The sequence below is a fragment of the Chiloscyllium plagiosum genome, unplaced genomic scaffold (assembly GCF_037043375.1).
Source record: "Chiloscyllium plagiosum isolate Xiang-an unplaced genomic scaffold, Cpla_swu_hap1 HiC_scaffold_10, whole genome shotgun sequence".
Classification (NCBI taxonomy): domain Eukaryota; kingdom Metazoa; phylum Chordata; class Chondrichthyes; order Orectolobiformes; family Hemiscylliidae; genus Chiloscyllium; species Chiloscyllium plagiosum.
In genome coordinates, this window is record NW_028270148.1 from 109,074,401 (window position 1) to 109,098,077 (window position 23,677).

The 23,677-nt window shown below is 42.5% G+C and overlaps 1 protein-coding gene across 2 annotated transcripts in view; it reads left to right on the forward strand.

Moving 5' to 3' along the window:
* Positions 1 to 8,842, forward strand: part of plcb1 (phospholipase C beta 1) — an 867,193-nt gene extending 858,351 nt beyond the window's left edge. Inside the window, exon 33 of one of the 2 annotated variants that reach the window (XM_043696584.2) lies at positions 6,377 to 8,842. In XM_043696584.2, the coding sequence (XP_043552519.1) occupies positions 6,377 to 6,607 (231 nt within the window). In that variant the 3' untranslated portion in view covers positions 6,608 to 8,842. The remainder of the gene's footprint in view (positions 1 to 6,376) is intronic. The other variant, XM_043696585.2, reaches the window with a different exon arrangement.
* The last annotated feature ends 14,835 nt before the right edge of the window (positions 8,843 to 23,677 follow it).

The following is a 23,677-nucleotide window of genomic DNA, read 5'->3' on the forward strand; positions in this document are numbered from 1 at the left end:
CTGCCATTGCAGGTGGTGGAATCTGAATTCAATAAACATCTGGAAATTAAGAATCTAATGGTGACCACGAATCCATTGGAGCTTGTAGGGGGAAAAGCCCATGTGGTTCACTAATGTCCTTTAGGGAAGGAAACTGCCATGCTTATATGGTCTGGCCTACATGTGACTCCAGACCCACAGCAATATGATTGACTCTTAACTACCCTCTGTGTAATTAGGGCCACAAATGTTGGCCTAGCCAGTGATGCCCTCACCCTGTGAATGAATAATTAAAAAAAGGTAGGATTAGGGTAATGCTGGAAAAACACAGCAGGTCAGGCAGCATCTGAGGAGCAGGAAAATTGACGTTTCAGACAAAAGCCCTTCATCAGAAATGAGGGCTGATGAAGGGCTTTTGTCCGAAACGTCGATTCCCCTGTACCTGTCTGACCTGCTATGCTTTTCCAGCACTACTCTAATCTTGACTCTAATCTCCAGCATCTTGCAGTACCCACTTTTGCCAAATGAAAAAAGGTACCTTGCCTCATGTGTGAGATTTGTCAGTGACCATGAGAATCTGAATAGTCAACCATGACTCTTCCCAGATGCACTCCAGGACACAACGTCATTGACTAGTGCTGGTCATAATGAGGAGGAGGAGCCCTGGCTAAACTTTCCCAAGTGCAAGTCTCAAACCAATTCTCAGAAACCAGGGAGCAAGACAGGAAGCATTAACCTCAATAAGTAAAATTACTGATCCACAAAGAATCTCCCACCATTGCATTTTTACAATGACCTGAGTATTGGCTAAATCAGGGCTTCCCAAAAGGAGAACTGTGAGCGGGGCCATGATTGGGATTTTGGTGTTGCCAACTCATTGGCATCAAAGACCAATCCTGCTCTTCTCGATCTCCTCCTCCTCATTCCCCCCACTGTTCACCAAAGGTCCTGACAATGTTCAGGCCTCAAAACGGGCTCACAGTGAGAAAGGTGTGAGAAACTCTGGGCTAAATCCTAAACTTACTGCTCAAGGAAATTTTAATTATAAGGATTGCTATGTCGCAGCTTCTGTGTTGCGAGATTTGTGGTGGTCAAGAATTTGCTTTTCGATATTCTCCCAGTGATGAAAAGCAAGAGCAGCTGAAGCCTCTTAGCCACACAACAAACAAATTAATTGGGTTCGATCTTGAAATGTTGCCATTGCAAAGAGTATTGCTGGAAAACTGCTTAACATTTCTCTGACTAAGAGGTGCTCTATTATTTCACTGCACCAAACGCTTTCTGCATCGTTTACTCCAGGACAATGCAAAGGCGGGATTGTCAGTTTTCCCTGTACAGTCCTTGATTTTAACTGCAAGCAGGTGTTGGTCAGGTCACTGATATCATTGATAAAGAGCTTGGCGGAACAGTTTGACAAGGTGGAATTGGAGGAGTGGTTTAGCCAGGATCAAGGATTGCTGGTTAATGCAGAGCAATCATCTTACTTGTCACTACTAAACTGAGTGCTTGAGAAGAACACTGTGTCCAGTTCTGTTATAGGAAGAATGTTATTAAGTTGGAGAGGGTTCAGAAGAGATTTACTAGGATGTTGCTGGGTTGGAAAGTTTGAGTTATAAAGAAAGGCTGGATAGGCTGGGACTTTTTTCGCTGGAGTGTATGAGGTTGAGAGGTGACCTGGCAGAAGTTTATAAAATTCTGTGGGGTAATAATGGGGCTAATGGCAGTTGTCTTTTCCCTCAGATGGGGGATTTCAAGACTAGAAGGCACATTTTTAAGGTGAAAGGAGACAGATTTAACAAAAGCATGAGGGGCAATTTCTTTTTACACAGTGAGTGGTTCGTGTGGGGAATGAACGTGCAGAGGGAGTGATGGTTGTGAATAGAATTACAGCGCTTTTGGACAAGTACATGAAAAGGAAAGGTTTGGAGGGATATGGGCCAGGAGCAGGCAGGTGGGACTACTTTAGTTTGGGATTATGTTCAGCATGAACTGGATGGACCAAAGGGTCTGTTTCCATGCTGCATAACCTAATGACTCAAGGAGCAAAGAAGTTTCAGTATTCATTGATTCTCGGCTTCCCCGTTATATTGCTTAACCGCTCTGGTCAGTCAGATTTTGAGGATAAAACTAAGTAGTGTGGCTAGTTCTGCCTCATACAATTAAAATTGCATCATCCCATTGGTATCTAGACTTTATAGCTGTTTGGCTTCCTCATGTTTTCAGGATAAGGCAGATTTACAAAGTTTCAACCACCCATCCTGCCTATTCACCCTGAGCTGATTAAAATCAGAATTGGCGTAGTTCCTTCTACTGTGAAGAATAAACTCTCAAATAACTCAGTTGGTGAAGTCTGCGGTACCTGTGTTACTCAAACCGGAAACCTCCAAATTCATTTCCAAGTCTGTGCTGACTTAACTAAGCCACAAAAACTTAATGAAGCAAAAGTAAGAGCACTCCCAAGGAATGGACTGACTATCTGTGCTCAACTCAAAGGATTAAAGACAGGATCAAACTTTTTTTTAGATTACATACAGTGTGGAAACAGGCCCTTCGGCCCAACCAGTCCACACTGACCCTTCGAAGAGTAACCCACCCAGAACCATTTCCCTCTGACTAATGTACCTAACACTATGGGCTATTTTGCATGGCCAATTCACCTTACCTGCACATCTTTGGACTGTGGGAGGAAACCCACGCAGACACAAGGAGAATGTGCAAACTCTACACAGACAGTCACCCGAGGCTGGAATCGAACCTGGTGCTGTGAGGCAGCAGTGCCATCGTGCCACCCTTAAGACCAGAAAAAAATCAGAACAGGAGTAGGCCATTCGGCCCCTCAAGCCTGCTCCACCACTCAATAAGATCATGGCTGATCTGACATTCCTCATCTCCAATATCCTATTCTTTCCCCACAACTCTTGATTCTCTTATTGATAAAGAATCTATCACAACCTGAAATGTACACAGTGACTCTGCCCCCACAGCTCTCTGTGGCAAAGGGTTCCAAAGACTCTTAACCCTCTGAGAGAAGAAATTCCTCCTCATCTTACTCTTAAATTCATTCTGAAATGATGCCCTCTGGTCCTAAACTCTCCCATGAAGGGAAGCATCCACTGAGGTGGCACAGTAGCTCAGTGATTACCCCTGCTGCCTTACATCACCAGGGAGCTGGGTTCAATTCCAGCCTCGGACGACTGTCTGTGTGGAATTTGTACATTCACCCTGTGTCTGTGTGGGCTTGCTCCGGGTTCCTCCCACAGTCCAACGATGTGTGGGATGGGTGGATTGGTCATGCTAAATTGCCCATAGTGTCCAGGGATATTGTCCAGCGTTACTGGGTAGAGGGGGGTACGTCTGGGTGGGATGCTCTTCAGAGAGTTGGTATAGACTTGTTGGGCTGAAAGGCCCGTTTCCACTCTGTAGGGATTCTATGTAAACCCTTTCAAGGATCCTATACCTTTCAATGCAATCACCTCTCATTCTTTTAAACACCAAAGAGTAGACTCCCATTTTGTTTAGTCTTTGCTCACAAGACAATCCAAGCATAACAGGTATGATAGTAAACTTGAATAAAAACATCTAATTGTGCAAAGATGGGTTGCATGTTGGAATACTGAAAACAAATATAAAATGCAGCAAAGAATGAAATAAAAATGGAAAAAATATGAGTGAAAGCACGTCAGAAACATAAAAGCAGACAGCAAGAGTTTCTATAACTGATGACACAAAGATAGGCAAGAATGTAAGAAAGTGGGCAAAATGAGATTACAAAAGATATGGATAGGTTAAATGAGTGGGCAAAGATCCGGTAAGTCTCTTACAATGTGGAAAATACCAAATTATTCAGTTTAGGAGGAAAAATAATAGGATACATATTATCTAAATGGAGAGAGATTCCAAAGCTCTGAGATGCAGAGGGGTCTGCATTTCCTTATCTATGAGTTGCAAAAGTTCAACTTGCAGTACAGCCAGTAATTAGAAAAGTAAATAAAGGGTTGTTGTTTATTGTGAGGGAAATTGAATGTGGAAGTAGACAGGTTATGCTTCACTGATACAGAATAATTTTGGTTATCCGATCGTCAATTATCCGAATTTTGGATTATCTGAACAAGATCTCAAGGTTCCATAAAAATGCTGTCCATTATCCAAACAATCAGTTATCTGAACAATCAGTTATCCGAACAAAATGCTCCCTGCCTGTCTCGTTCGTATAATCGAGGTTGTTCTGTACATGGTGTTGGCTAGATCACATCTGCAGTACCTTGTCCAGTATTAGTCTTCATATTTACAGGGAATGTAAATGCATTGGAAGCATTCAAAGCAGGTTTACCAGATTGATACCTGGAAGGGGCACGTCGGCCTATTCAAAAAGGTTTGGCAAACTCAGTTTGTATCCACTTGTGTTTAGAAGAGAAGGTGGTGATTTGATTGAAACCTGTGTCCTGAGGTATCCTGACAGGTTGGCGATGGAGAAGATGTTTCCTCTGATGGAAGAATCAAGAACTAGGGTCACAGTTTAAAAAGTATGGCTTGCACCCTTAAGACAGATGAGCAGAAAAAAAATTCTCTCAGGGCTTCTGAGTCTTTAGAGCTCTCTTCCTGAAACGTAGGGTTCTTGGATGTTTTTCACAGCATCCTTACAACATGGAAACAAGCCATTCAGCCCACAATGATGCTCTGAAGAGCATCCCACCCAGATCCACCCCATCCCTATAACCCCACATGACTAACCCACCTAGCCTGCACACCATGGGCAATTTAGCATGGCCAGTCCACCTAACCTGCGCATCCTGTGGGAGGAAACCTAGGCAGACATAGAGAGAATGTGCAAAACTCACACAGAAATTGCCCAAGAGTGGTATTGAACCCGCGTCCCCGGAACTGTGAGGCAGTAGTGCTAACCACTAAGCCACCCATTTCCTTTAAGGCAGGTCAATAAGTTCTTGTTAAGGAAGGGGATGGCAGCCATGACTGGCAATTGACCACAGATGGAACCTAAGGAACAAAGCCCTAGAATGTAGGGAGAAAACTGGCAAAGAACATACATTTTGGTCTCTCATATGAACTAGGAGTAGGGCTATCTAGCCCCTCAAGCCTGTTCCACCATTCAGTAAGATCATGGCTTGATCTTTTTGTGGCCTCAGCTCCACTTACCCACCCTCTTACCATAACCCTTCATTCCTTTACTGTTCAAAAATTTATATGTCTTCACTTTAAAAACATTCAATGAGGACGCCTCAACTACTTCTCTGGGCAGGGAATTCCACAGATTCACAGCCCTCTGGGTGAAGAAGCTCCTCCTTAATTCAGTCCTATAACTGTTCCCAGTAATCTTGAGGCTATGCCCTCTTGTCCTAGTTTCACCCACCAGTGGAAATATCTTCTCTCCTTCTAGCTTATCTATTCCCTTCATAATGTTTGATAAGATTGCCCCTCATTCTTCTAAATTCTGATGAATTTATTCCCAGTCTACTTAGTCTCTCTTCATAAGCCAACCCCCTCAACTCTGGAATCAACCTAATGATGTCTTCTGCACCCCCTCCAATGCTAGTATATCCTTTCTCAAGTAAGGAGACCAAAACTGCATGCAGTACTCCAGGTGTGGCCTCACCAGCACCCTATACAGGTACAACATAACCTCCCTGCTTTTAAACTCAATTCCTTTAGGAATGACCAGCCTTCTGTGATTCATGTACAAGGACACCCAGATCCCTCTGCACAGCAGCATGCTGCAATTCCTTACCGTTCATATAATGGCCCTTTTTACTGTTATTCCTACCGAAATGGATGACTTCACACATTTATTAACATTGTACTCCACCTGCCAGACTTTTGCCCACTCTCAAACTATCTCTGTCCCTCTGCCAGGTTTCACAGTCCTCTGCACACTTTGCTCTACCACCCATCTTAGTGTCTTCCACAAACTTTGACACATTACACACGGTCCCCAACTCCAAATCATCTATGTAAATTGTGAATAATTGTGGTCCCAACACTGATCCCTGAGGCACACCACTCGTCAATGATCGCCAACCAGAAAAACAACTTTGTTCCACACACAGCTGTATAAAACAGAAACTAATCATTGGTCTATCCAATCCAGTGACTAAAATGCACCAAAAGTTCTTAGTACAAGTCACTTGGAAATACAATCATGCTCATTATATTGGAGTGTGCTTTGTATGGGAGAGACAGAGTGCTGTTGTGAGTGTATTTACACTTCAAAGACTGCTCAACATCACCCTCTGCATGACAATTGGGAATGGTCAATCAATTTTGGTCAATGCTCACATCTCTTGTATGAATTTAAAAAAAGATAAGGCACAATGTTCTTACCTCACTATAATATGTTCGTCCTGGAGAATTTGCAGCATGACAGTTTTCTGCTTGTTTGCAGCTGCAGAGTGATCTCGATCAAGAATACCAGGACAAGTTTAAGAGGCTGCCACTGGAGATCCAAGAATTCGTACAGGACACACTGAAGGGGAAGTTCACTGACGATGGAGATCACAGTGCTCCACCTCCCCCCCTAGCTCCAGATAATGGGAAATTGAATCACAAGACATGTTCCAATGAGGACGACTTGGAAGACAATAAATCGGATAAAGTCTTCGCTACTTCCCTTTGATATGGTCTTTAAGCTGTGTTAACTCATTACTTTTTTTTTGCAGGTGGAGGAGGCATTGAGGTATGTGGGCAGGTGAATAACTGCTTGAATACTAGCCTGCGTTCTGGAAGACTTATTCAAGCATACAGTGCAGTGTCAGGGTCGTGTGTGTGGGTGTACATTCTGTTCAAGTGCCAGTACAAAACCAATTGTACAGCGCCACACATTACATTTCTTTGTAAAAAAAAAACCATCAAAGAGGAACTTGAAACCTGTGATGCATAATTGGCTAACATTGACAACCCACATATCCATAGCATTGCATGTAGGCATCGTGTTGTAAGAACCCTCTGCTTCAGTCGCAAGCACAGGTTTTCCATTGTCTTTGCTCTCTACATAAAGTACACTTGCCAAAAGAATTATACATTGCTACTTACTTTTAATGTCAGCAATGCTGAGGTAACAATGTTGCTTATTATAATTAGAGTTTTGGTTGTGCCATTCTAAAACTTCCTGTATAGCTTTGTCCAGTATATTTAAAGGGAAATACGTATCAGGGATGCATGCATGATGGAAGTATTATGGTTATCACTGTGGATACCTTAAAATATAACTGTTAAGAGACAGTTTTGTTGTGGAGTTTGTGCTGTAATGTACTTCAAGGTAGCTTCACAGGGTAAAATAAAAAAAATGTCTTTGACTTGTGTGTACAAAGTAGAGTTACATAGATTTTCTAAAACCGGAGTTGTTATTACAAGTTAATGTGAGTGACGTAACGGAAAGTCCTTGTATCTAACTGCACAATCAAAATATTGTACCTTGCTTACATCTGAATCATTTGTAAAATTTGTTTTGTACAATACCAGTGGTTGTAAATATCCTAAAATGAACGGAAGAAAAAAAAATTGCAGGCAAGTCATTGTATTAATGTGTTTGAATGCACTTTGTGAATGAAATTTTAATTTCAAAATTAAACACTGAATATTGCGATAAGGCTATGACTAGTCATCACTGGTAACTTTACTAGTCATCACTGTGGAGGGTAGTCACTGAAACAATTTGTGCAAACTGAATTCTTTGATCTTTGGCATGATTCACTCCATGCCAAACATGAAACACGCAACAAATACAGGTATTGCAGCTGTTAAGTGGACAGGAACAGTAGTTTCAGATTTAAGGAACTATATTGTTGTAAAAATATTTCAATGTCATTTTGGCTGCTCAAACTATAAAATACATGGATCTGTAATTCCGCTACATTTGGTATGTGTAATTATTCTGAGTGAAAATATTTCATTGCCAGCATTCTGTGCAGTATTTGTCTAATAATGGTGTTTCAGTAAAACGTTCTCTTTATTTTTATACGATTGAATGTGTTATTCTAATGAAATCCCCACCACCATGAGTCTAGCTATATAATCAGCATTGATGATGAGGTAGCTTTTTTGAAACTTAGTTTTAACTGTAACAGATGATCACAAAAACAGAAAATCATGGTTTTACTCTGTCAATATCACCCCCTACAGTTTTCAATGGTTGTAATGGAAGTATGTGTGTGTATATGCATATACTGTATATATGTGTGTGTGTGTATGTGTGTGTATACGCATATATATGCAACATACACATACATACACTATACTTGTTATTTAATGTTACTTGGATTAGATTTATTGAATCTAACAGAAGGGGTCTATATGATGTGAAAGTCTTGTGCCTTTAAAGTATTTACCTTGTTCTGTATCTGTTTAAGTGGAATATTCAAAGTACTTACTGTGGAAATCCGTATTTATGGCTGTTCTGTACTGAACTAGATTGTATGTGCACTTCATTTAACAACTGCAAACACTACAGCTTGTGTTCAGCATTAAATGCGGGTCATTCTTGGATTAGGACATTTAACAGTGTTTCACAAAATTCAGCTCTGGTCCAGACAAATAACAAAATCTGTGGTAATAGTGAGTGAAGCATAATTCTGTTTATCTCACTGATCATATGAAGTGGATGGTCTGTGCTTTAATATTGTTCAAATGTTTTCACTTAAAGTTAACTGTAGAATAACAAAATAAACAAAGGGAGGACTTCACGTGAAAAGGGTGTAAATAATATTATCTTTAACAATGATAATTTGTTCTGAGAAGCTTATTCAAATTTTGTATGAACTCTATGCAATTTTCTGGCATGATGTTTCTTCCACTAGTAATTTTATGTGCATTCATCAGTTACAATGGAAAAATAAAACTTCTTTGAACATGGGTTTCTCTGTGTCACCATTGCCACCACATCTTGTCTGTGTATTTTTTTTCTTGAAACATCGCCATTTGTTTTGAGAAATCGGACTAAGATATCAGTGACTAGCATGTGTACAATACTGCGAATTGTAAGAGGTCACAGTGTAGGCACTTAGGGTAGAATTGTTTCACAAAGTGTGACAATCAGAAACTGAGGCCTTTGGTGAACTGGTAGAGCTGTGCCAGATTTAGCAGTTTAGTAATTTCTCATATCACAGACTTTGCAACATTTTTTAATGGGGAGTCTCTGGCTAGGCCAGCATTTATTGCCCATCCCCAGTTACCCAGAGGGTAGTTTAAGAGTCAGCCACATTGCTGTGAGTCTGGAGTCACATGTAGGTCAGACCACGTAAGGATGTCAGTTTCCCGAAAGGTCTTTGTGAGCCAGATGGGTTTTTTCATGACAATCGGCAACATTTTCATACTTATCATTAGACTCTTTTTTAATAGATACTTTTATTAGAAATTTAACATTTTTACAAGTTTACAAAAATAAACAAAACTCTCAAGTACAAACATTGATATACAATTAAATCTTAAATAAATAATAACCAAAATTTAACAAAAGAAAAATACCAAAAAAAAATCAAAACTCAACTAACTACTAATCTAACCTACAACTAACTAGAGTGTATAATTAAGTTTCTTACATTATTCAAATAAGAGAAAGAAAAAAAAACAGATAACACAGAAATTGGGTAGTGAGATACATGCTCGGAATGTGTTAACCTCAAATGTAACAAAACCCGGCGGGATTCCTCTCCCAAGGGGCTCCGGACCAGCCAGGTTCGCAATCTCAATTAAATAAAAGCCCTTGTTAGGATAGCCGGAATATCTGTATTTATATAATTCAAGAAAGGCTGCCATATTTTATGAAATAATTCGGTCTTTCGGTGCACCATATTTGTAAGGAAGTCAAGGGGAATACATTCCATAATTAATCTGTGCCAATTTGAAAGTCCAGGGGGGCCCTCAGCCACCCAGTTTACCAAAATATTTTTCCTTGCACAGAAAGAGAGAATAGAAAATAATCTCTATCATTAGACTCTCAATTCCAGATTCTTTATTGAATTCAAATTCCACCATCAACCATGGCAGGTTTGAACCCAAGTCCCCTGAACATAAGCTGAGTTTCTGGATTAATAGTCAAGTGATAATATCATTGTGGCCATTGCCTACCCACTGTTTTGCAATTAATTTACAAATTAAACACAAACTAAAGACACCGATCATCTAGCACTTCAGACTCCAACTGAATACTTCAAAAGTAGTGAGTCACATATTTACAGTCAGGAGTTCAATATGTAATAAATCTGTCACCAGGGTTTTGATTTGATTTGATTTATTGTAGTCTCATGTCCCTAAGGACAGTGGAAAGTTTTGTTTTGTGAGCAGTACAGGCAGATCATAGTAAACAAGGACATACAGATCCTAGGGTGCTTAAACTGAGACAGACTTAGAATTTCGCTTTAAAGTGCAGAACCATTATAAGAAATGTGAGGATAAGATCTGTTATCAAGAGCTCACAAAGAGTTGCATGGTATTGGTGTCATCCTTAATCAGCATAAGGCATCTCGCACCACTAGAGGGAATTTAAATGTCTGTAATGGTCATTGAAATAGGAGAAAGTGGATCAAAGTTTTATCAGTCATTCCCAATTGTAACACTCAAGTCTGCCAATCTGTTATCGAAGTTGTCAGTGGAACAAACTCCAAGAAAGATAAAAGGGACCGTTTGACAGTGCAAAGTACCTCCCCCACAGGGAGTCATACACATTGGCGACGTAGGAGTCTGTGTCAATATGCCTTGTGTTCATTACAAAGGACCAGGCTGCAATTACATTGAGGAAGAAGGCATGAACAAATCAGCCACGTAAATCTATTCCCCATGTTTGTTTAACATAAGTCGACAAATATATACAAGCCTTGACCTCCCATTCAGAGTACTTAATAATCCTCTGGAATTTTGTCATGCATCTATGTAGGAGTGTGTTTTACAGCAACAACCTCTGGCTGAATCTTCCATGCTGAAACACTTAAAGGGCTTCAGACCCACAATATAAGGAGCAGAATCTATGTGCAGTGTGCGTGTCATTATATACATAAATACTCTCATCTGTAAGCTAAAGGATGACTATTCCAAATTTTCAATACCGTATGCTGCACAAGATGTAGTTAACAGGAGGAAGCGTCTGGTACAAAAGCCTTGCTGTGCAAAGACTTTTCAGTTCCTTCAAAAGGGGAATCATTGGCATGAATACAATGGACAAAAGTGAATTCAGAGAACTCCAAAACCACAGCAGCCAGTGTTCTGCCCATTTCACCTCATTCTTTCATTTCCTTACTGACTGTTCCCTTTGGTTATGTGCAAAATCACGATGAACTTTGCAGGAACCAGACTTTTTTTGGTGGATGTTGTTAGGCTTGTTGTTTAGGTTTAGCATCACTTGAAAGTATGGATATTTCCTAAACAACCTCTGAACAAATGGGATTGAACTAGGCCTCCTGGTTCACAGGCAAGGATGCTACCACTGTACCGCAAGAGCCCTTGAGCTGATCACGTTGCAGTGAGGGTAACAGGGCATCTGGGATCTTGGTCAGCAATAAGATGAAACACCATGGACTGAGAAGGAGGATGAACCAAAGGAGATGCCAATCAGTTATAGAGAAAGAAATAAAGGGAGGAGAAGAAAGATTGGATTGCAAGAGAGTGAAGGAAGAAAAGCAAAATTAAGAAAATGTAATTAAAAGTTTTAAAATCTGCAACATCCTGAAGGATTGCAACATCCACTTTGATAGTTGCTCACCATGTTTGTTAGATATATTGCAGATACATGCACCATCTCTGTTGTTCTAGCACTGTGCTGTGTGGTTGCACATACAGGTCTTCTGCTATAACGTGTTTTGTTAACGCAAATTTGCCGCAACACAATTGATTAATTGAGGCCACTGGTCCTACAGCGCGGCCACTTGAAGCGTGTTGGCTGTAACACAATTACATCGCCAACACTTTAAGTTCTGATCTGAAGCGCAGTTTGGCAAGAATGCAACCAGCACATTATAGAAGATCTACCTGTACCTACCCTTTCACATTGACAACTCACTATCTCCTACAGCCGCAGGCTACAGCCTTGCCTTCTGCACTGAAGTGCCCCTTGTGAGACTGTAGCTGCTGCCCATCTTGAGGGAGCTGCTACTCCATTTATATTTCTCATTCAACCCCACATTCTCAAACTTCGGCGAGCTGCTTCTGGGGAGTGGGAGGCTGAACACGGAGAGAAAAATTGGACAAACCATTCGTGACTATGCTCCTGATCAAAGTGACTATACCCAGCTCCAGGCAGTGAGGGGTCATCCAGCCTGAGCTATGTTCATATGTAGGTGTTTTGGAAAAGGAGTGTTTCTTATCCAGGCGCACGTGATGTGTTCCAAGACTGGTGGGCACCACCAGGTCTAGATAATCTCCAACAGGATAATATTTTAATTAAAGTTTTGTACATTTAATTTTTGTGAGAGTGTCCCTGAAGAGGCTGTTACCCTTTAATTTACTTTAATGAGGTTCAGCTTGGTTCAATTTGTTTTAACTGGTTTTGAAAGATCACCTCGCGATATCGTATTTTGACCCAATCTCACAAAGTAATGAATGGGAATGCATGGGTGCCTGAATTTTCCTTAATTCATCCATGGGATGTGGGCTGCACTGTCAAGGCCAGCATTGATTGCTCTCTCTGAATTGCCCAGAGGGCGATTGAGAGTTAACCACATTGCAGTGCGTCTAGAGTCACACGTAGGCCAGACCAGGGTAAGGATGGCAGATTATTCCCAACAGGACACTAGAGAATCAGATGGGTTTTTCCTGACAATCAGCAATGGATTCATGGTCAGCGTTAAACTCTTAATTCAAGTTTTGTTTTTATTGAATTTGAATGCCACCATCTGCTGTGGCGGGATTTGAACCCAGGTCCCTAGAATGTTAACTGATGTCTAGGTTAACAGTCCTGAGATAGTACCATGAGGCTGTAGCCTCCCCAGTGGATGTCATCTTATGATCACTCAGATCAGCAAGTCAAAGGAGCAAGTTGCATTTGCTAAAAACCTTATTTTCTCTATTTGCATTGACTCATCGTTATTAGGATTCCAAACCATTCCGTTATATCCTCATGCACAGGTAAAAGCTGCTTGGACAGAAATTTCCTCTTATTTGCCCATGGACGTGGACATCATTGGCTGGGCCAACATTTATTGTTCATCCCTAGTTACCCCAAGAAGGGAGCTGTCTTCTTGAATCACTGCAATCCATTTGCCATAGATAGACTCACAAAGCCCTTGAGCAGGGAATTCTTAAGATTTTGACCCAGCGACACTGAAGGAACGTTGACATATTTCCATGTCAGGATGATGAGTAGCTTGGAGGGGAACATACACGTGACGATGGTTTCCCCACTCTGCTACTGTGATAGGTTTGGGGTTGTTCCCTCCTGGAAACTGCTTCATGCCAAAACCACGTGGACACTTCCTGGGGTCATCGTACATGACAGCAGGATGACTATTGTACAGAAGGTGGGCTATGTCAGGGTATAAGGTAATACGATAGTAGTAAAGGGGACCAAGCTCCCGTGATGTTGGTGGCAAGGAGCTTTTATCTCAAGCCACACAGCAATGCAGGTTCACACTGAGCATGTGTTGCTTGGGGCATTGGCCAGGGTGAGATTAAGTTTCTTGAGGACATCTCAGGGCTTTTGCCCGAAACGTCGATTTTCCTGCTCCTCGGATGCTGCCTGAACTGCTGTGCTTTTCCAGCACCACTCTAATCTAAACTCTGGTTTCCAGCATCTGCAGTTCTCACTTTTGCCTTCTTGAGGACATTGCCTGAAACTTAAGTATGTTAGGGACGAAGTCCTGTTCTGAGACTGTTTGCTTTCATTTACTGTTTTCTCAGTTTTTCTAAAAGGAAAAGGACCCTGGCAGAGATGTACCTATCAACTCTTCTCGCGATCCAACCACTGTGAAGTAACCAGTACAGAAGAGACAGAGAGAACAGCAGCAGCTGCTACACTGGCAGATGTCCAACTAGTGAGGATAAAGTGCTGGGCGGGGGGGAAGGGTCAATGCAGTCGGACAGAAGCCAGCATGTGGAATGAGAGATGTTGCTCATTGCAGGATCTATAGGCTAAGGTGTAATATCCACTGATGAATAAGACCCAATGTCAAAAGATGGCTCAGAACATCCTGTGCCATCGTGCCACACCTGTGCCAGCTGCTGGATGAGGACTTGTGATCACAAGAGCAGAGTGGCAATGCCATCCTGGTAAACCTAAAGGTTACAGCTGCTTTTTGCCAGTCCAACATTTTAGGGAGCTACCTTGATGTTATTTCACAGTCCTCAATACGTAAGCACATCCAAGATGTCACTGATGCTGACTTCACCAGTCTTCATCGATTCAGTTCCTTCCCCCATGATGCAGGGAGTTTGATCTGAAAGTTGAAGGAAGGCTAACTTTGATGGTATTGGGCAAGAACTTTCAAAAGTTGACTGGGGGGCAGATGTTCACAGGTAAAGGGACAGGAGGGGCAGTAGGAGCAAGAGGAAGCCTCTGAGGAGGCAGATAAGGCAGAGGATCCTGAGTTGGGACAGGAGGACTATCAGATAGAGGATGACAAAGTCAATATTCCACTGAACTAGATAGACCTGAGAGAACTTCCAGGACAGGATATCAATTCCAGGTAATGAATTCTAAAATTTACCCTACACAAAACTGATCTTCAAGAGCATTCCAAACCTTTGCAAGGTTTTTCTGGTTGTTTTCAGATAAGCCTAAAATGGTTACTCTACAACCCCTTACTTCCAACTATTACTTGTCCATTATCAATGAAGTATAGCTGTGTGCTTTGTTTGAAAACTTGAACTCAGATAGGAAATCTGCAACCTTCCAGTTCAGGCTGGGGGTTTGGTGTCTATTCTTTCCCTTTTTTAAGCAGTTTCAAATTACAGGGAGACACAATGATCTTACTATAATGGGGGCCACTCCATGTGTGTTTTCAGCAAGGTATTTCTGTGCTTTTTGCTTTTTTTGCGGGTAGAGAAGGTGCAGAGTATTGGTTTTGGTAAGTATGCAGATGCATTATTTAATTTAAGTTAAATGCGATGGTCATCAGATATGGGGAAGCAAAGCATGCTATTAATAAATTAGGAAGACAATTCGTAGTGATGGAAACGAATGAATTGTAGAATAAATTTGCCTTGCAATTCCTATCAAACTGCATCCTACTAAGCGTTTGCTTGATCGGAAGAAAAACATGTAGGAAAAACACAGAGATCAGATGGGCCAATGGGCCTAGGAGGGACAGATGGAGTTTAATTTGGATAAGTGTGAGCTGTTGTATTTTGATAAGGGCAGGGCTTATACATTTACGAGGAGAGTCCTGGGGACTGTTTCTGAACAAGGAGACCATAGTATGCAGGTTCCTAGTTCCTTGAAGTTGGAGTGGCAGCTGGACAGGGGTCGTGAAAAAGCATTTGCTACGCCTGCCTTTATTGGTTAGTGCATTGAGTATAGGAGTTAAAGTGTCATGTTGCCGCTGCACAGGACATTAGTTAGGCCACTTATGGAATATAGCATTCAGTTCTGGTCTTCCTGCTGTAAGAATGATGTTGTTACACTTGAAAAAGTGCTGATACAATTTTCAAGGATGTTGCCAGGGTAGGAAGGTTTGACCTGACCAAGGTTTATAAAATCATGAGGGGCATGGATAGGGTAAATAGACAAGGTCTTTTTCCGAGAGTAGGGGAATCCAAAACTAGAGGGTGTAGGTTTAAGGTGAGAGGGGAAAGATTTAAAATGGACCTAAGGGGTAACTTTTTTCATGCAAAGAGTGGTATGACATGAGCTGCCAGAGGAGGTGGTGGGGGCTGGTATAATTACAACATTTGAAAAATCAGGATGGGTATATGAATAGCAAGGGTTGAGAGGGATGTGGGCCAAATGCTGGCAATATCCTGATTAATTCAGGATATCTGGCCAGCATGAACGAGTTGGACAGAAGGGTGTGTTTCCTTGCTGTACGACCCTATGATTATGACTCAATGATCATTACCTGGTTCAGGTGAGAAATGTATACTATTCACTGGGCCAGGGTATTTGGGTGAAACAGACCCTGAGGGATGCTAAACGGGATGCTGTATCTGGTGGGGGCATCATGCTGGAGGAGACTGGTTTGGCTGAGGATAACATTGAATACTAGGCTAATGAGACTAAGGGGATGTTACTGATTTGGTAGAAAAGATGTGAAGAAAGGTGAGACAATGGGATGGGCACATTCAAAGGGCACTATGAACCACAGAGGGGTTAAATCTCAGATCGAGGAGAAAAGAAGGCACAAATAGAAACACTGTGATAGAACATACTGCATAGCCCACTGAGTATTCCCACTGTCTTCCATATCTATTTCTTTAGGAGTGGGTGGACACCCAAGGAAGTATCTGCATTGGCTTCAAATGAGTTACAACAATCATTGGGAAGTTGGATTGCTTGTGAACAACCTTTTTCTTAAACAGGATTGCGACATGATTTGTAGACTATAGACATCAAGCTGATCAATGCATAGAACACAGGCCCCCTTCATTTCCCACTCAATAAAGCAATTATAAGATGCAATAGCAGCTAACATTAAGCTCATTGCTTTAATTAAAGAAGAATATGTAGGAGGAAACTAATTGCTGTATGACACATAATAAAAGATACTGCTTTAACTATCTCCGGCCTCGGAAGAACTGTTTCTGCTTGTCAAACACAGTAGCATCCTACAACACGGAACGAGTCCATTCGGCCTATTGAATCCATTCCAGTTCTCAGAGCAACAATTCAGTCAGTCACAATGCAATGCGTTTTTTCTCTATGTCACCCCACAGCTCTATTTCCTTCAAGTGGCCAACCATTTACTTCCCATAATCATTGATTGTCTCTAGTTCCACCAACCTCTCCCATAGCAAAATCCAGGTACTGACATTGTCCAAGTTCATTGTCCAAGTGGTTGCTTATATCATCCTGTAGTCCTAGCCATTCAGCAACACCATTGGAATCAGTTTCAAAAATACTGTTCACAATGGCTCGATGCTTCCCATTTTTGGTCAGGCTGATATGAAACTCAAAATTGCCAACTTCCCTTTGGTGCAGATGTCTATAACAGGGACCTTCCCTGCTGGAGGACTATAGTTAACACTCTCCGATCCTGCCATTCTTTCTCCAAGTGCTCAGCTATTAAAGCTTTTTTAATGGACTCTAACATTTCCCTCATTGACATTGTCAAGCTGAATCGTCTATGGTACCAGGTTTTCTCTCTGCCTCCATTTTTACATTGAGAGAGATGACATTAGTAATCCTCCAGTCTTTAGGAATTGTTCCAAAGACTATAGAATCTTGGAAGATGACCACCAATGCATTTATGTGGTCATTTCTGTAAATACACAGGCATTGGAGTATTATGTTCTGGGGACTTACCAACTTTCAACTTCATCAATTTTACCAACACCATTTCCTAATTAATACTGATTTCCATCAGTTCCTCACTTTCACTAATCCCTGTGTTCCCCAACATTTCTGGTATGATATTTGTGTCCTCCTTTGTGGACACAGACCCAGAGAATATTTTTCGTTGATCAGCTATTTTTTTGTAAACTCCCCTGCTCCTGGTTATAAAGGAGTTACAATTTTTCTTCACCAATCTTTTTTCTCTTCACAGGCCTGTAAATTTTACAGTCAATTTTTATGTTCCCCACAAGCCGACACTATTTTTTCTTCTTTTCAATCAATACTTTTGTCCTCCCATAGCCCATGATTTAGTAAGGACACTGCCACCTGAAATTTACTTGAGATTGTTTCAAAGAAGCTTGTACACTTAGCAGAGGATCTATGGAGTCTCCACTACTGCAATATAATGAGACTGGAAATAGTTAAAAATCACACAACACCAGGTTATAGTCCAAAGGGTTTATTTGGAAGCACTAGCTTTCAGAGCGCTGCTCCTTCATTAAGTTGTTGTGACCTGGTGTTGCGCGATCTTTAGGGCTCATGCCCGAAACGTCGATTCTCCTGCTCCTTGGAGAAGGGCTCATGCCCGAAACGTTGATTCTCCTGCTCCTTGAAGGGCTCATGCCCGAAACGTCGATTCTCCTGTTCCTTCGATGCTGCCTGACCTGCAGCGCTTTTCCAGCAACACATTTTCAGCTTGTGCGACCTTTAACTTTGTAGACCCCAGTCCAATACTGGCATCTCCAAATCTAGACTGTCAGTGACAGCGAGAAGGACATATATATTGCAATGTAACAGTGATGATGGCAATCATGTGTAAGAGTCTATAAGGAGAGGATTGAATATTCTATCTTAGTGAGAATTGTGCTGACAGAGAACAGTACAAAAATGTAAGTAAAAATGTTGCAGAAACCTCCAAATGTCAGAAAGTAGTTATACGTAGCTAAGTGAAAATCATTACTGCCTATATGGGCGGCACGGTGGCACAGTGGTTAGCACTGCTGCTTCACAGCGCCAGAGACCCGGGTTCAATTCCCGCCTCAGGCGACTCTCTGTGTGGAGTTTGCACATTCTCCCCGTATCTGCGTGGGTTTGCTCCGGTTTCCTCCCACAATCCAAAAATGTGCAGGAGTTAGGTGAATTGGCCATGCTAAATTGCCCGTAGTGTTAGGTGAAGGGGTAAATGTAGGAGAATGGGTCTGGGTGGGTTACGCTTCGGCGGGTCGGTGTGGACTTGTTGGGCCAAAGAGCCTGTTTCCACACTGTAAGTAATCTAATCTAAAGTAATCTAATCTAATCTAATCTAAAAACTTCGAGAAGTGGCAAGGCTACCCATCTGTCCAAAGTGCAGAATTGAATTCTTTGATACAAATGGATGGCAATACAAATTAACCATCAGAATTGAGCATTTCCTCCTAATGGTCACCAACATTACATCAGACGAAGTTGAAAGGTGATTACAGCATGTCTTGTTCCTTAGCAGAAACATCCTTGTCTCGTTGACCATAATGTTGCCCACCACAGAGACATAACGATGTTTGGGATTTTAGTGCAGATTTGCAGTCACATTAATATTTTGAAGATTTGTACACAACGCACATCTGTTCAATTATAATCAAATCAGAAAGTGCTGGACAAACTCAGCAGGTCTGGGGGCATCTGTGAAGAGAAATCAGAGCTCATGTTTCAGATTCGGTGACCTTCCTTAGAACTGATGGTGTGATAACAAGGCCTGGATGTGTGGGGAAGGGGGTAAGGGCATGGGAGAGTTCAGGCCCTAAAGTTTTTGAACTCTATAATGAGTCCAGAGGGTTGCAGGGTCCCCAAGTGGGAAATGAGGTGCTGTTTTTCCAACTGGAGCACTGCAGCAAACCTGAGACAGAGATGTTGGCCAGGGAACATGGTGGTGTGTTGAAGGGGCAGGCAACTGGAAGCTCAGGGTCTTTTTTTGCGGGCAGAACGTGGGTGTTCCGTGAATCAGTCACCCAGTCTAAGCTTTGTTTCCCCATTGTAGAGGAGACCACATTGTGAGCAGCAAATGCAGGAGACTGGATTGTGGGAAGTGCATGTAAAGTGCTGCTCCAACTGGAAGGTGTTTGGACACTTGGATATTGAGGAGGGAGGAGGTAAATGGGCAGGTGTTATACCTTTGGCGGTTGCAGAGGAAGGGCCGTGGATTTCTGAAGGGATATTGGGAGTGACGGAAGAGTAGACCAGGTTGTCCAGGTTATGGCCACAAAAAAAGAACCCGAGCTTCCAGTTGCCAGCCACTCTAACACATCACCGTGTTCCCTGGCCAACATCTCTGTCTCAGGTTTGCTGTAATGCTCCAGCAAAGCTCAGGGCAAGCTGGAAGAACAGCACCTCATTTTCCACTTGGGGACCCTGCAGCCCTCCAGACTCAATATCAAGTTCAATAATTTTAATGCCTGAAGTCTCCTATGCCATAGCTCCATACCCCACACACCAGGCCTTTTGATCACGTACTCTGCTATTACACACTACCTATTGTTGGCCACTATCAGTCTCCATTAATAGCTATTCACTCTCCTAGCCAGATGATTATCTACTCCTTTGTCTGTCCAACTGTTTCTACTAAAGTTTACTCCTTACCCACTCTCCCCACCCTATCTTCTGCATATAAACCAACATCTTCCTTGCTACAATCAGTTCTGAGGAAAGGTCACCAGATCTGAAATGTTAACTTTGATTTCTCTTCGCAGATGCTGCCAGACCTGTTGGGCAGCAACTTCTGTTTTTGTTTCTGATTTACAGCATCTACAGCTCTTTTGGTTTGTATTTGATACAGTCAATGCTTCCTGTAGGACTGTAATAAGGTCAGACAGGTGGACATCATAGGAATCTGAGTTCCCTGATTGGGGCTGTCCTCCCTCTTTCCCTCAGGGATCTGGGGTGGAAAGTGCTGCACGCAGCGGTCCCCTGCAACCGCAGATTGCGGTGGTTCACGGACTCCCAGCCCAACTGCTTGTTCTGTGGCGCTGTGGAGTCCGTGGACCACGTGTATATTGGGTGTGAGCATTTGCACTCCCTTTTTGATTTTCTTAAAAACCTCCTCCTCTGCTTTTGGTTGCACTTCAGTCCCACGCTCCTATCTTCGGGAACCCGGTACGGAGGAAGGAGGGCAGGTCTGAAGACCTCCTCGTGGGTCAGCTGCTGGGCCTGGCCAAACTGGCCATAAACAGGTCCAGGCAGCGGGCTGTGGAGGGGGTCGTTAGGGCTGACTGCCTGCCCCTCTTCCGCGGTTACGTTAGAGCTCAGGTGCCCTTGGGGAAGGAGCACGCGGTCTCCACCAACACCCTGGAGTCATTCAGGGAGAGGTGGGCGCCGCAGGGAGTGGAGTGCATTATTTCCCCCTCCAACTCTATTTTGATTTAGTCCCTGCCCTCCCCTTCACTGTTTGATCACACAGCATTGCCCTTTGATGTGAAGGGCACGGCTTGTCACTGGCCACTCGGGTGTTTCCTTTCTTCCTGTTGGTGGAAACTGAATAAAGATTTTACACCTTGTGTCTCTCACTATGTCTCACACCTGCACACACACAACATGGATGCTGGGGGAAATATAAGCACTACCGCAGTATGGGTGTGGGCGCTTAAACTCCCTTTTTGATTTCCTCAAAAACCTCCTTTCCTGTTTTTGGTTGCACTTCAGTCCCACACTCCTGATCTTCGGACACCTGGTACGGAGGAAAGAGGGCAGGTCTGAAGACCTCCTCGTGGGTCTGCTCCTGGGCCTGGCCAAACTGGCCATAAACAGGTCCAGGCAGCGGGCCGTGGAGGTGGTCATGAGGGCCAAATGCCTGCCCCTCTTCCGCGGTTACGTTAGAGCCCGGGTGTCTCTGGAGAAGGAGCACACGGTGTCCACCAACACCTTTGAGCTGTTCAGGAAGAGGTGGGCGTCGCAGGGAGTGGAGAGCATTATTTCTCCCTCCAACTCTATTTTGATTTAACCCCTGCCCTCCCCTTCACTGTTTGATCACACAGCACTGCCCTTTGATGTGAAGGGCACGGCTTGTCACTGGCCACTCGGGTGTTTCCTTTCTTCCTGGTGGTGGAAACTGAATAAAGATTTGTGCACCTTGTGTCTTTCACTGTGTCTCACACCTGTACACACACACAACATGGGTACTGGGGAAAAGATAAGCACTACCGCAGTTAGGCGGTAGTATGGGGGTTAAAAAAAAGAGAAAAAAAAATTAAACAAGAGGTGTTGGGAGTTCTGCTCACTCTCAAACTGTCTCTCAGCTAGCTGGGCCAGTGTCATGTACAAACTGTCTCTCAGCTAGCTGGGCCAGTGTCATGTACAACGTACATGTAAATAATGGGTGCGACTTGGTGACGGGATACAAGCCTTCGTGGAGTTATTTCACTTCCAGTCCATATAACTCTTCTCCAAAAGTACTTATGAGTTCCGAAAAAGAATTATACAGTCTCAAAACATTTTTCTCTCTCCAGAGGTGTGGCTAGACCTACTGAGTTTTTCCAGCACTTTCTATTTTTATTTCATATTTCCAGCATCTGCAGTATTTTACCTGTTCAATTATGGATGGAGCCCTGGGTTGCCTAGTCATGAGATATAAATGCTAATTTCTTCAAATTTTGATTGGGCCATACAACATCATCAACTCGAACATTTCAAAGTCTCTGCCTGTGGATCTGGTTTTTTTTTTCAAATCATTGCACGTGTTGAGGGATGATAACTTGTTTTTGAGTAATTTACTGTTCTCATAAGATGTATTTTTATGCAAATTAGCAGTAAGTGATTGGATTAGGTATGAGCTGAATATAATCTTCAGTTATTTTGATGCAAATTTCAGGACGCTGTGGCTTGAGTTTTTGACAGCAGGAAATGTGAATCTCGAACTAATTTATGATGCCAAATATTTGTGTCACACTTCATCGTCCTCACCAGGGAAATCAGCATTAATTCTGTTGTTCTTTCCAATTTGGTGACAGCTTCTAATCCATTGCTTAACATTGATTTCAAAGAAAAGATCCCTGGTAAGGACTTGTTTAAATGAATCAGCAATTACTAGAAAGTAAGCTCATCAATTTCCATTTATAACTCAGGGTCGTGGATCAAGAGAAGCAATTATTCAGCGCAGAATTAAAAGTCTTTATCAGTCAAGGCATAGATTATAAGGAGAGGGAGGTCATGGTGGAGCTGTGTAGGACTTTGATTAGGCAACAGATGGACTATTGTGTTCAGTTCTGGTCACCACGTGAGAGGAAGGATTTTTGATTTGATTTATTATGTACCAAGATACAGTGAAAAGTACTGTTTTGTGTGCAAACCAGATAAATCATACCTTGCATAAATACATCAGGGTAATAGAACAGAATACAGAATATAGCATTACAACTCCAGAGAAGGTGCAGAGAAAGATCAACTCTAATATATGACAGGTCCATTCTGAAGTCTGATAACAGCGGGGAAGAAGCTGTTTTTGAATCTGTTGGTTCATGTTTTCAAATATTTGTATCTTCTGCCCGATGAAAGACGGTGAAAGTGAGTATGACTGAGCTGGGAGCAGTCTTTGATTGTGCTGGCTTCTTTCCCAAGGCAGTGGAATGCGTAGAAGTCAATTTCGTGACAGACTGGGCTGTGTTCACAACTCTTTGTCATTTCTTGTGGTTGTAGGCAGAACCAACCAAGCTGTAATGCATCTAGATAGGATGCTTTCCATGGTGCATCTATAAAACTTGGGAAGCTGTGATTGAACTGGAGGGAGTACAGAGGAAATTCACCAGGATGTTGCCTGGGGTGGAACCTCGTGGATATGATGAGAGGCTCAATAAGGTCAGGTTGTTTTCTTTGTAGCAGAGAAATTTGAGGGGGAACCTCATAGAGGTGTATAGGATTGGGGAGGGGCATGGACAAAGTGAATAGAAAGCAGCTTTTCCCCCTCGTTGAAGGGTCAATTGGAACATGGTACATGTTTAAGGTGAAAGGCAGTAGGTAGAGAGGGGACCAGGTGAAGTAATTTTTCACCCAAACAATCCTATCATCATGGGAAGGTAGTTGAGGCGGGAAAATTGATAACCTTTAAAAAGCATTCAGAATGAATACTTGAAGTGTCATAATGTCCAAGGCTAGGGGCTAGTACTGGAAACAGGACAAATGTTGAGGGGTATAGTCTTTCAGAGGGAAATAGAAGTGACAGCCAGATCTTGGGCACCAAGAATGAATCTCATGTTAAGTGTAGTTTTTCAAGGTTCAAAAGAGTAAATGTTATAGCGTGCCCTTCCGTCA